At 35.0% G+C, this 13,262-nt stretch overlaps 2 protein-coding genes across 3 annotated transcripts in view; one reads left to right on the top strand and one right to left on the bottom strand.

Moving 5' to 3' along the window:
* The window catches only part of dnaja2b (DnaJ heat shock protein family (Hsp40) member A2b), an 11,337-nt gene extending 3,634 nt beyond the window's left edge, over nt 1-7,703 (bottom strand). The window contains exons 1-4 of the mRNA XM_016250083.1: nt 7,629-7,703; nt 2,352-2,411; nt 2,043-2,272; nt 99-179 (exon numbers count right to left, since the gene is read on the bottom strand). Of these exons, the coding sequence (XP_016105569.1) occupies nt 99-179; nt 2,043-2,272; nt 2,352-2,411; nt 7,629-7,703 (446 nt within the window). The remainder of the gene's footprint in view (nt 1-98; nt 180-2,042; nt 2,273-2,351; nt 2,412-7,628) is intronic.
* The window catches only part of ppp6r2b (protein phosphatase 6, regulatory subunit 2b), a 16,105-nt gene continuing 9,525 nt past the window's right edge, over nt 6,683-13,262 (top strand). For both annotated transcript variants that reach the window (XM_016250071.1, XM_016250070.1), the window contains exons 1-3: nt 6,683-6,914; nt 10,614-10,745; nt 11,935-12,203. In XM_016250071.1, coding sequence (XP_016105557.1) covers nt 11,977-12,203 — 227 coding nt within the window. In that variant the 5' untranslated portion in view covers nt 6,683-6,914; nt 10,614-10,745; nt 11,935-11,976. The remainder of the gene's footprint in view (nt 6,915-10,613; nt 10,746-11,934; nt 12,204-13,262) is intronic.

Below are 13,262 nucleotides of genomic sequence, written 5' to 3'. Positions count from 1 at the left end.
TATATATATATATATAAAAGGATATTTTGCTTAAAATCTTTAAGGAGCTGTACTCAATTGTTATATAACCCTCTAAAATCCTGCTCACACACACTCACCCACTGCAGGCACTGCAGAGTACGTTCTTGCTTAGCTGTAGTTTGGTTGTTTTTCCATTGTACAGATCTTCCAAAGACACTCTATCAGGTATTTAAAAAGAAAGTTTCAAAATAGTTTGTTTAAAGAACATTTTATGGTACCATTTTTTTTCAAATGTGGAATAATGTGTACAGATAAATCATATACAAAGGCATCTTTACACAGCAGAGTTAAGGCTACTCTGTGCCTGCTCAAAATTATGTGAGAAGACGTAATACTGCATAAAAGCCAGACTAAGTTATGCCTGTTCGGATCCACCTCAGCCCATTGCATCAAATAATACAGTTGTAACTGCTGTGGAAATACATTTATGCCACCTCTGCACAGCATTAATGAGTTTGTGTAAATGCCACTTCAGAAGCGCATCTATGTCACCTTTGCGTTGTAAATTTGGCATTATAAATAAATAAAATCAATTTTGATTTCATGTTGACTTAAAGGGATAGTTCAACCAAAAATGTCATCATTTATTTACTTACCATCCCGTTGACTGTAGCCATTGACTTCCATATTATGGAAAAAAATACTATGGAAGTCAATGGCTACCATCAACTGTTTATTCGTTAAATTCTAATTGAATATTCGTCGAATTTAAAATAAAAATCCACATTCGAATGCAAAAACGTTGCATTCTAATTTTAGGTGTGCATTAAGGAGGCAGCCTTATCAGTGGCGCACCAGATGCAAGGCAAGGCAAGTTTATTTATATAGCATATTTCATACACAATGGTAATTCAAAGTGCTTTACATAAAATAAATTTAAAAATCATGTAAAAAAAATGATCACAAAAAAAATTATTTAAGAGGTTTAAAATGAATTTAAAAACAGTTAAGAATAGAAAATGATTATACATAAAATATAGTGCAATCAGTTCGGACATTGCACAGTGCTCATTCAGTAAATGCACAGCTAAACAGATGAGTTTTGAGTTTGCATTTAAATGTGACTAATGTTTTAGCACATCTGATCTCTTCTGGAAGCTGGTTCCAACTGCGGGCGGCATAATAACTAAAAGATGCGATGGCGATGTAAGTGTCGTTGCATTTTAATGTTTTTGTTAGCCTATGTGAACCCACTGGATGCGGTGCTGCTGCGTTGTTCATTAAAAATATTGCAGGAAAAGAGAACATCAATGCGGAGAAGATCTTGTTTACGTCAAAACTGAAACCAAGCCGTTCACACCGAACACATATTTTGTGCATTTTCTAGAGGGACATCTATCACCGCTGCACTCGCATCTCGCACAAAGGAGCCACATGTTTAGAAAGCCATATAAAATTAATCAAAGTTTAACTTTGAAAAAAAAACATATATCGAGACTTTATGGCAGGGGTTTTTCCCCCCATCCCACTGCATCTCATGTTTTTAAATGAAAAATGTACTCTGTGTGATTGGCTTTCCACCCTTTGAATTAAACTATGCATACATACATGATGCTGTTTTGTTTATAGTTGTTTAAGCAACTTAATTAATTATAATTGATTTATAAACATTATTTAAAACATTATGCAATTTTCACAGATAGTCGTGATATCTTGTGCTTTGAATAAATGTGCATTAGTAATATTTTGCTTAAGAGAAGCCAAATGCTTTTCTTCACCCTAACTGAAATTATGCATTTTAAATTTGAATATAATTGTGTATTTTGATAATATTTAAGTACAAAATTCTAATTTAGTTTTTCAGCCATTTTGACAGCCCTAGTGTTCAACAGAAGAAAGAATCTTATTCAGGTTTGGAACAACTTGAGGGTGAGTAAACAAGGACAAAATTTAAATTTTTGGGTGAACTATCCCTTCAAAATAGGTCATGCATAAAATATCTTCCTTCAAGTGCTTTATTTTTTTTATTCTCAGGTTCTGCAGGGGGAAAAAACAGAGGTTTTGTGTTCACATTCACTCACTTCAATGGATGTATCATGTCCTCTCCTCTCCGTCGACCACCGTTCCGGCTCCTGCTGCTCTGGCCGCCCATAAAGCCGAACAGACCTCCGCCAAAGATGTGAGAGAAGATGTCCTCCATTCCGGCTCCTCCACCGCCACCCTCACGCAAGCCCTGTTCCCCATACCGATCATACAAATCCTTCTTCTCCGGGTTAGTCAGTACCTCGTACGCAAAACTGATCTCCTTAAACTAAATCAAACAGGTCAAATTATAATTATCATCATCGCTTTCAGATCTTAAGTTGCATTTCGATAAAATGAGAACTCACCTTGTCACCTGCATTAGGGTTTTTATCGGGGTGGTACTCTTTTGCTAATTTCCGGTATGCCTGAAAGTAAAAAAAAAATCACAAATACATTACTAATTAATGACATTTAATAAGGCCAGCAGTACTATTACTTATAATCAGAGTTAAGTTTGAAACTTTGATGTTCAGTCTGACAAATATTAATTTCCCACAGATTGACACTGAAAGAGGGACTGGCACCATAGAAACAGTAATATCACAGAGACTTGAAGATGAGCTCTTTTGAGTTAGCTAAGTTAATAAGTAACCACCTAGCAATGACCACATTCACCCTAGCAACCACCCACAACACCCTTGCATGCCGGTTCTAATGTTTTCATTTCTTATTAATGTGCAGCTATTTAAAAAAGTACTTTTAATTACATAATTAAATAAAAATGTACAAATACATTTTGTTTTTAAAGTCGGTAAACTAATTTATAAGAAAATGTAGCTTGAGAATTGTTTGGGGATTTTGATTCCCAGAATCTGAATTGGATCAAAGATTCCCATGCCTAGTTGGCAATACATTTATTTATTTATTTTTCATAAAACGTAAAAAAAAAATAAAAAAAAAAAATGGGAATTTGACAAAAAAACATGGATATTTTTAAACATAGTTTTTTTTGGTTAAAATGTATGTATTGTACACTGTGAAAAATATTTTTTGAAGTTGTCAATTAAAGACTATTGGAGTACATTTACATAACTATAAAAAAAAATACTACCTCATTTTTTCAACTTCAAAATTTCCCATTTAATTCAATTTGTTAGTTCACGTTTCATTGTAATGGTTTGTGAAATAACTATTAATTTCAAGAGTGAAAATTATTTCTGCACCCTTTTTTTTTTCTATAAAAGTGTGTATTTTTATGCAATTGAAAATGTTTATTTAAATAGTCTTGCATTTTGGCAAATTTATTTTTGATTGATAAACAATCGTGTCTTTTTTGGATACGAAATAAGTGTTAATATCGTTATATCTTTGATTTATTTGTTTTTTTTGTGTGTGTGTCATATGACACCTCGGCCTAAAACCTCAAATAAAGTTTTGATTACACATCATGCTGTAGTCTCAGAGGACTTGACTGGATTTTAATTTCATTTCTTTTTGCTTACACAGATTTTAAAAAAAAAGATTTTGTGGTGAAGTAAATACTACAGAAAAACAATCAGGGTATCTTCCGTCCAATCAGTTTTTGTTTTAATATTGAAATCTGAAAAATGAAAAACGGGCACATATTTCGTTTTTCAATTATTCAAACAAAACGAAAAATCAAGAATCCGGCTTAATTTTTCGTTTTTACATTCAGGGATAGAAAACGAATAAACAACTTGAATATTCGATCTCTACATGTGGGCGGGAATGAAACGCCCCTCTCTGCTAATTGGTCAACCAAACATTACAACATAATAATAGTCCTAAAAAAACCTTAATAATAGTCCTCCGCTTCTATTGATTCTTAACATGTTTATTTCTACTACATTTGATCTCTTCATCAAACAGCCAGATTAATGAATGGCTTGACACAAACCATACTGAAGCAGAGCCTTTTGGCCCTAGGCATGCCTGTTTTATTATAGTTATCCACCTATTAAAATATGTGTGGAAAAACTGCAGCACGGGGAGAATGTATTGACCACTATCAATTTATGTGAACAAACAGTCATAACTTTTGTTTTAGACAATACGCTGCAGTTTAGACAAAGGAGGAACTTAAATAATATTACAGATATGAAAATAAATGACTTTGTGTAATTTACCTTCACAGCACATCTATTATTTTTCTATTTTGAGTTTTATTCATAGAGCACTTTATACAAATTTAGGAAATCATCTGTTATTATCCCACTGGCATGGGACTATTTGTTCCTATCCCTGAATGTAAAAACGAAAAATTAAGCCGGATTCTTGATTTTTCGTTTTGTTTGAATAATTGAAAAACGAAATATGTGCCGTTTTTCATTTTTCAGATTTCAATATTAAAACAAAAATTGATTGGACGGAAGATACCCTGATTGTATTTTACTTGGAATTGTTTTTTTTTGTTTTTTTTACAAAGATTGTTTAAGTAAATATCAAAGTCATGATCCCGTTGTTCACATGAATAATGAATATGTAATTTGCTGTTTTGTGACATCTGGAGTTCATTTTCTACTCAAAATGACCCATTCATACTCAAACACTATTCACTGATTGTTACAGTCATTGTGTATCACGAGCCAAGTACTGAGGTCTACATGTGTTCATTCAGTTAATATAACTATTGAGTAAACATATCACCTTAAAAAGCATAATGAGCTATCTACTTTCTTACATGCATGTTTGTAAGTGAACCACATGCTTTATTGGCATTTTCCAGTGCTATGTTGTTTGGGTAAAGTTTACACACTGAGTAAAATGTACATAGGCTACTTGAGTATAGCAGGATAAACATAAAATAATTAAGTAGAAATTACTCATCAAACTTTAACTGGCCACGTTACATTTATTTATTTCCTTTGCTATTTTTACATAACTTAGTTAAGTGATTTTACTTAATTCCATACTTTTAAAAAAATTACTTAAAAAATATGTGTGCAAAAACTTGCAAAATAAAAAATTAAGTACATTTTACTTGTTGTTGTTTTTCCAGTGTAGTTTATTTGTTTACAGGGGCAACGCATATTAATAAACATGCTTGTAAATGTGCCAGAATTAGCCAAAGAGGCTATTTTTCATCTGTAGACCCTTGACAGAATGTTAAAAAGTCACCCTAAAAACAAGACAGAGCATCTTGGACACATATTACAACCAACAAAGAAGAAGAGATCAAAAAGTAGAAAGCTAAAAAAAACAATACAAATACATGATTGCACATAAAAATCAAACTAAAACATAATACGTTCTGATAACTGTTATGTTTAAATGTCTAATTTTCATTTTAAAAAATCATTAAAAGAAAATATTTTGATTGTTTTTATGTATATATATTTAAAATGATTTTTTAAAATTAAATGTTTATTTTGTGTTTACATGCATTTATTGGCGTCCTTGAAAAAAAGGATGACGAGTAAACTGAATAAAGGTTAAACTTTCAAAAACAAGTTACAGTAACTGTATATTGATATTCATAACAGTTGTGACTATATTCTTACAAAAATACCATTTTATATTTGATGTTTTTGTTTGTATATTTTTCTTAAAATAAGTTAAATTATAATATATTTTTATACAAAATATTTACATTTACATTTAGTCATTTAGCAGACGCTTTTATCCAGAGCGACTTACAAATGAGGACAGTAAAAGCAGTCAAAACTAACAAAAGAGCAACAATATATAAGTGCAAATGACAAGTCTCGGTTAGCTTAACACAGTACACGTAGCAAGGTGTGTGTGTGTGTATATATATATATATATATATAGGGCTGGACAATAATTCAATATCAACATGTATCGCGATATAATTCTTTTCAATAACGGTGATATGATTTTTAAACACATTTCCGATATTTTTTGTTTTTATGTTTTCTGAAGCAACTCGTAGCAGGTTTCATACTCGTTATCCTGGTTAATGCACGTTTCAATCTATAAGAATAATCAGCCTACACTACCAGTCAAAGGTTTTTGAACTGCAAGATTTTTAATGTTTCTTAAAGAATTATCTTCTGCTCACCAAGCCTGCATTTATTTGATTTTATAGGAGTAGGTTTCATAGAGTTGGCAAATTAATTTTTCATAAGTTTGTAGATACAGACATCTGTTGTGGCCGTTCTTAGCCGTTTTTATGAGGCTTTTTTAATAGTGTTCATATCGATATCGGAATTATATCGTATCGACCGAAATTAAGAAATATATTGTGATATAAATTTTGGCCATATCGTCCAGCCCTATATATATATATATATTATACACACACACACACACATATACACAAAGAAAAACAAGTAGATAGAATAAAGAGAAAGCTAGTTTTTTTTTTTTAAATAAAGAATAAAAAAAATACAAAGAAGATAAATATAGATGAAGTAGAATTCAAACAGAATAGAAAGTGTTAGAGTTAGAGGGTCAAATAAAGGTGGAACAGATGGCTAAGGACTCAGCTGCTGGGATTGAGTTGGGCAGGAGGGAACAGTTAATGAAAAAGTCCGTGAAAAAATATTTTTATTTTTATTTAAAATATATAATCTTAAAACACCATTATAATGTTAATAAATATAGTGGAGGATATATAAATTTTATATTGTATAATAAGGAATGATATGCAGCGCTTCCGTTTTGAACCGATGGCCCAGGCGCGTTCACACACACACAATATGCGCGTCCGCGGCTCCTGGTCGGCCATTTTGACTGGAGAAATAATGTCAAAATCTTTTTCTGCTCACGGTTTAAAGCTGTGAAGGGCCAGTGCTGAAGCAGGGCTGCGGAAGGAGGGGGACATCGGGGGGTCTATGGATGCAGGACGATGCATCTCCAATCAAACATCACATTTCTCCTCTGACAGCCTACAGAACAGCTCTGATCACAGATCGCTGCTCGTCTGACACCTCCCAGTGTTACTGGTAAGTTCACTTTATTTGTTCATAGCAATGCTATTTATCGCCGTTTCAGTGCGTGTATATTCTGGTCGATCGTCTCTTATGAACGCAGCAGAACAGCGTTTATGATCTGCATATGGACTCACGTGAAATATGAGCAATGATTAAATATGCCATGATTATGTTAAACACAAATGCCTTTCACCTTGAAGTCTATGCTCATTTACTCTGAGATCAGACAAGACGGTACGTCGTAATATTGCCTCGACGTGCTATTATTTGGGCTCCGGAGTATGTTTACTTTTGCTTAAGCTAACAAGCTTGATAGGATTTGAAGGCTTTTGGCAGTGGAGGCGTTTATAATGCTTTGCCACATCCAGTAATCTGGCATGCAAATTCCCAGCGTTCTGATTGGTGTGTCGAGTCTCGCCTCTGCGTTCTGATTGGTGTGTCGAGTCTCGCCTCTGCGTTCTGATTGGTGTGTCGAGTCTCGCCTCTGCGTTCTGATTGGTGGATCACGGACAGTGACATTGAGCGAGGCCGCTGTGTGTCTGTCTGACATTGATCTTGAACGAGGGGTTTGATTTCGACTCGTTGCCATTAAAACGTTTCGTGTGTAATTTAGTGAAATATAACATGGGAATGTTATATAATGCACAGTCTTCAGATTGTCACCGAATGCCTGTATTTCTGTCACACACGTCAGTGTGAGGCGTGGACTAAATGATTTGATCTCACACACATGTTGATCTCTGCAGCGTCACCAAACGCACGTGACTTCAGTTCTTCAGTACGGTGTCCGGGAGGTGACATGGTCGGTTCACTCGTGGGAACGTGATATTATGTTGAGGGAACGACATATTTTTCTCATGGCCACAACGTTACCTAGTTAACGTTTTGTATAATTATGCTAGCATTTGCTAGCCTTCCATATATTTTGCAAATAAACGCCTGACAATTATGCCAATAAAGTTTTGACTTTATGATTGTATGTGTGCCCATGTGTGATGATAAATGAGCCTGTTGTGTTATCATTTACAAATGAAATGAGCTACGAGAATGATTCATTCCTCAACGAAACACTATAGTATTTATAATTATGGTCTATTAATTAGCCGAAATAAAATGAAATGTATGTTAAATTTAAACTGCATTCCAGCAAAAATTCCAGTCAGCATTTACAGTAGGCTATTATTTACAAAAGTATTCAGAAAGTTAAGTAAAGTGATCGAAATGAAGGGGAAAAATTAATATAAACGAATATAAAAATATAACCAATAATAATAGGCTAATAATAATATACAAATATTATGGGAAAAAGACGATCAGTTAATGGATTTACAAGACTGTAGGATGGATAAAATGTTTTCTTGTAGGCCTATTTTATATTATGCACTTTGTGTAACATTTATTCAGGATAAACTTCATTTGAATGCTGACTATCGCACGTAATACAGTTCGGTAGCCAAGGCCTATGGTTAATATAATAATTTAATGTAATAATTTCTATAATAAATAATATAATAATTTCTTAACTCAAAATAAAATATGAATGAATCCATCTCTGATAATCCCGGGTTGCTATGGTCACTCAGGTTTGTTTACGCATTAAACTCGTGGCCATGAGAAAAATATGTCGTTCCCTCAAAATAAGAAGAAGTCGTGGCCACGAGAAATGGATGTCGTTCCCTCAATATAGCATCTCGAGGCCAGGACATAATATCACGTTCCCACAAGTTAATATGACGTTCCCTCAAAATAATATCTAGTGGCCACAACAAAACTAAGTGAACTGACCATGTCACCTCCCGGGCACCGTACTGTAGTATTTGCTCACTGGTGTTCATAATGTTAAAAACCTCACTTTGCCAGTTCTACACTGTCTGTCTGTCTGTCTGTCGTTCCATCTATCTGTCGGTCTGTCTGTCGTTCTATCTATCTGTCTGTCTGTCATTCTGTCTGTCGTTCCATCTATCTGTCGGTCTGTCTGTCGTTCTATCTGTCTGTCTGTCTGTCGTTCTATCTGTCGTTCTGTCTGTCGTTCTGTCTGTCTGTCTATCTATCTATCTATCTGTCTGTCTGTCGTTCTATCTATCGTTCTATCTATCGTTCTATCTATCGTTCTATCTATCGTTCTATCTATCTGTCTGTCGTTTTGTCTGTCTGTCATTCTGTCTGTCGTTCCATCTATCTGTCTGTCGGTCTGTCTGTCGTTCTATCTATCTATCTGTCTCTCTGTCGTTCTATCTATCTGTCTGTCTGTCTGTCATTCTATCTATCTGTCTGTCTGTCTGTCTGTCTGTCGTTCTATCTGTCGTTCTATCTATCGTTCTGTCATTCTGTCTGTCGTTCTGTCGTTCTGTCATTCTGTCTGTCTGTCTGGCGTTCTATCTATCATTCTATCGTTCTATCTTTCTATAGATCTATCTATCGTTCTGTCATTCTTCATTCTGTTGCTGTTTATTGCGCTATCTATCTGTCTATCAATCTATCATCTCTGTCTACCTTGAAATATGTGATCTATATAGTGCTGAAAAAGTCATAAAAATTAATAACAATAAAACAATGGAGATTTCAATAATGCATATAATTTTTATAGTTATGCTCAGCTCTGAGTGTCTGCTCAGTCTTTGAGTGTTTTCTATATAAGTGTGTGTGTGTGTGTGTTGTAATAGATTTGGTGCAGTTGTCTGTCTGTCTGTCGGTCTGTCTGTCTGTCGTTCTGTCTGTCTGTCGTTCTATCTGTCGTTCTATCTATCGTTCTGTCATTCTGTCTGTCGTTCTGTCTGTCTGTCGTTCTGTCATTCTGTCTGGCGTTCTATCTATCATTCTATCGTTCTATCTTTCTATAGATCTATCTATCGTTCTGTCATTCTTCATTCTGTTGCTGTTTATTGCGCTATCTATCTGTCTATCAATCTATCATCTCTGTCTACCTTGAAATATGTGATCTATATAGTGCTGAAAAAGTCATACAAATTAATAACAATAAAACAATGGAGATTTCAATAATGCATATAATTTTTATAGTTATGCTCAGCTCTGAGTGTCTGCTCAGTCTTTGAGTGTTTTCTATATAAGTGTGTGTGTGTGTGTGTTGTAATAGATTTGGTGCAGTAATGGTCTGTGACACTGTTAGATATAGTTTAGTCTTGCAGCTGACCTCATATCCGCTGATTAATCCCATTAAAAGACTAAAAAGGAACATGCTGTCAGTGTGTGTGTGTGCGAACACCTTCATGTGCGTTTGAACAAGAGCTTATTCAGCCCGACTGTTAGTCGTATTACAGAACCGTAATGTGGCTTAATGAAGTGTGCATGGCATGCTTTCCTCAGCTCTCATCTGATGGACTGTTGTTCGTCTCACTGGTGTTAGTCATGTCTTGATGACTTGTCTTTGTCCCTTGTGTGTTGTAATAGATTTGGTGCAGTAATGGTCTGTGACACTGTTAGATATAGTTTAGTCTTGCAGCTGACCTCATATCCGCTGATTAATCCCATTAAAAGACTAAAAAGGAACATGCTGTCAGTGTGTGTGTGTGTGAACACCTTCATGTGCGTTTGAACAAGAGCTTATTCAGCCTGACTGTTAGTCGTATTACAGAACCGTAATGTGGCTTAATGAAGTGTGCATGGCATGCTTTCCTCAGCTCTCATCTGATGGACTGTTGTTCGTCTCACTGGTGTTAGTCATGTCTTGATGACTTGTCTTTGTCCCTACAGGTGCCTGTGTTGTAATGTGAAGCAGCCTTGCGGATGGATGGGTTATATGACCACTGACCACTAGTCTAGTAAACCAATGTGTGTAAACTGGTCTCTGCATCCCAACTAAGGACACACACCATCTGACTGAAGGTAATTCACTGCTTAACATTCTCTATGGGTGAATTATAAACAAAACCAGCGTTATTATCATGACTTAAGTATTTTACACATAACACCACCCTGCATCATGTTTGCTGAATGAAATCCAATACTTGTTTCCTACTAATTTTAAGGTGCTGATTCCAAAAATAGTGGCTGTTTTGCTCTAGCATGTCAGGCTTTCTTATAAAATATGATGCAATTTGTAGCATTTTTGTTATGGACAACCATTTGCAAGGAAGAAGTGTAGTTGTATTATCCTTTAACTAGCAGAAAAATTGCCACAAAGACATGATTTCTGTCTTAGTCTGAGCCAGTTTAGAATTATTTGTTCAATTCCGAGCCGATTTTCACATGTATGAAAGATTCTGAAGACCCAGATGTTTTCAGCTGCATCTGTGGATGTTTTACTACGTCAAACAGCAACTGAAAATGACCGATTTAGTGAAAAACTAATTTATTTATAAACTTCTAAGTAAAGTTAGCCTATTTGACATCGAATGGAGTATTTGAATATATTTTCCACTCTTTTGCAGATTGTAAGTTCAATCATACATTTTAAATAATTATTTTGTCTTTAAAACTGAAACCTTTGAGAACATTTTTATATATATTTAAAATGTGAAAACTCTTCTGTTATTATGTGTAAGTTTTTATTGATGTTTTTAACTCTGTATCATCAAATTAGGCAATATTAGGCCTAAGACATTTTTGTTCATGATGCAAGGCTGTGTTGTAAACAATACCAGCAGTATTATTATGGTGATCAGCTTTAGTATTATACACATAATCCTATGCCATGTAATATTTGGTTTGAAGTCCAGGGACAGTCAAACCTGAAGGCAAATGAAATCAGATCAGCTAATAGTCTTTAATTGACTGATGCAATTGATTCTCAAGCTGCTCAGCAAGAGTTTAATTACAGCTGAATCGCTAATGTTTAATGGTTGCTGTATGTGCTGTTTTGAATATGTTTTATTTATACTGTAGGTGTTCATTTTACTGTGCATTATTTATGCATTGATCTCTTCTGGTGCATTATGCATTTTCTATATCGACGTTTTTGACTAACCAAAATTGTAGTGAATAAGTGGTGACCGGCGGCAAACCCTGTGAAGCATCATCTCGCTTTGTTTTTCTGATATGCTTGAGTAACTCTCTCTCTCTCTTTCTGTCTCAGGCTCTCTCTCTCTCTCTCTCTTTGTGTCTGTAAGCTGCAGTCATGTTCTGGAAGTTCGACCTGCACAACTCCTCTCAGATTGAGAAGCTCTTGGAGAAGGAGGACGTGACCCTACAGGAGCTGCTGGATGAAGAAGATGTGCTGCAAGAGTGCAAGGCCCAGAATCAGCGCCTCCTCCTCTTCCTCACTCGGGACAGCAGCATGCTGGAGCTCCTCAACCTCATCACGCACGAGCCCCCTGCTGACCGGGAGGAGAAGCTGCGCTACAAGTGAGTGAAGAGACTGTCTGGATTATCAACACTTTCTGAGCAGCTCTAAAATAAAACGATTTCAAACTTTGCCTGCATAAAATTTCACTTACCACATAAACCGAGTAAGGGGAGATGACTGAGGACGATGGCGAATGATTTGCAGATCCTCAGTACCACTGACAAACATATAATCTTGTAAAATGTGTGGCAAGTACTGCCGCTCCATAGTATAAACAGAGTATGTGCGATCGCGACTCTCGAAAGTGAAAGTGAAACTAAAAAGTTTCAATGCCAGGTATAATAGCGGCTCCCTGATGCCGAAATATGTAGTATAATTACCCAATTATATAACTGTGAGGAAAAATTTTCGTATCTCGTATTTATTCTCTTTAGGGGTTCTGCCTACACATAATTTTCTTTCCGAACACGGCATTGGGATGCGGGGGGAATGGGGGGAGGGGGCTTAATATCGTGATGTCTATCAGCCATCGGCGATGGCATCGTCTATCGGCCCAACCCTAGTCTGAATATTTAAGCAATATTTGGTCCAGTCTTATTTTTGTATTATGTACATGCAAAAAATATATTTAGCTATTTTTATTATGTTTTCGGTTTCTGTTCATTTTAATTCAAGTTTTTGCTTTTTAATTTTGTTTTTATATTTCTTTTTGCTTTATTTTTTAAATTTCATTTATAGTAAATTTACTTGTACTTAAAAGTCTATTTTTTTTATTTTAGTGTAAGTTTTTCAGTTGTATTTGTTATTTTATTTCAGCTTTATTTCAGTTACTGGAAACAATTAATAATAGTGTTAGTTAACGATAACAATACTGATCTGGCCATTTGGGAGTCATTAGACAAGCTTATTATACAGTCATAATTTGACCATTAAACAACGATTTTTGGCCATATTGAGATTATCGGCTTGGCCGATTATTGCACTTGGATGCTAAACAGTAGTGTTAACCCTATTTTGTCCATTCGCAAATTTACAGACAACCTTGTCAATGGATAACGCAGATTTTCAGTTCCTAAATATCTTGTGAATTTTGAGTAAATGTGATATAAGCTAAATGT

The sequence above is a fragment of the Sinocyclocheilus grahami genome, unplaced genomic scaffold (genome assembly GCF_001515645.1).
Source record: "Sinocyclocheilus grahami isolate Dianchi unplaced genomic scaffold, SAMN03320097.WGS_v1.1 scaffold970.1, whole genome shotgun sequence".
Taxonomy (NCBI): Eukaryota; Metazoa; Chordata; class Actinopteri; order Cypriniformes; family Cyprinidae; genus Sinocyclocheilus; species Sinocyclocheilus grahami.
Note: the sequence above shows the minus strand (reverse complement) of the source record. Positions and strands in the feature narration are given on the sequence as shown.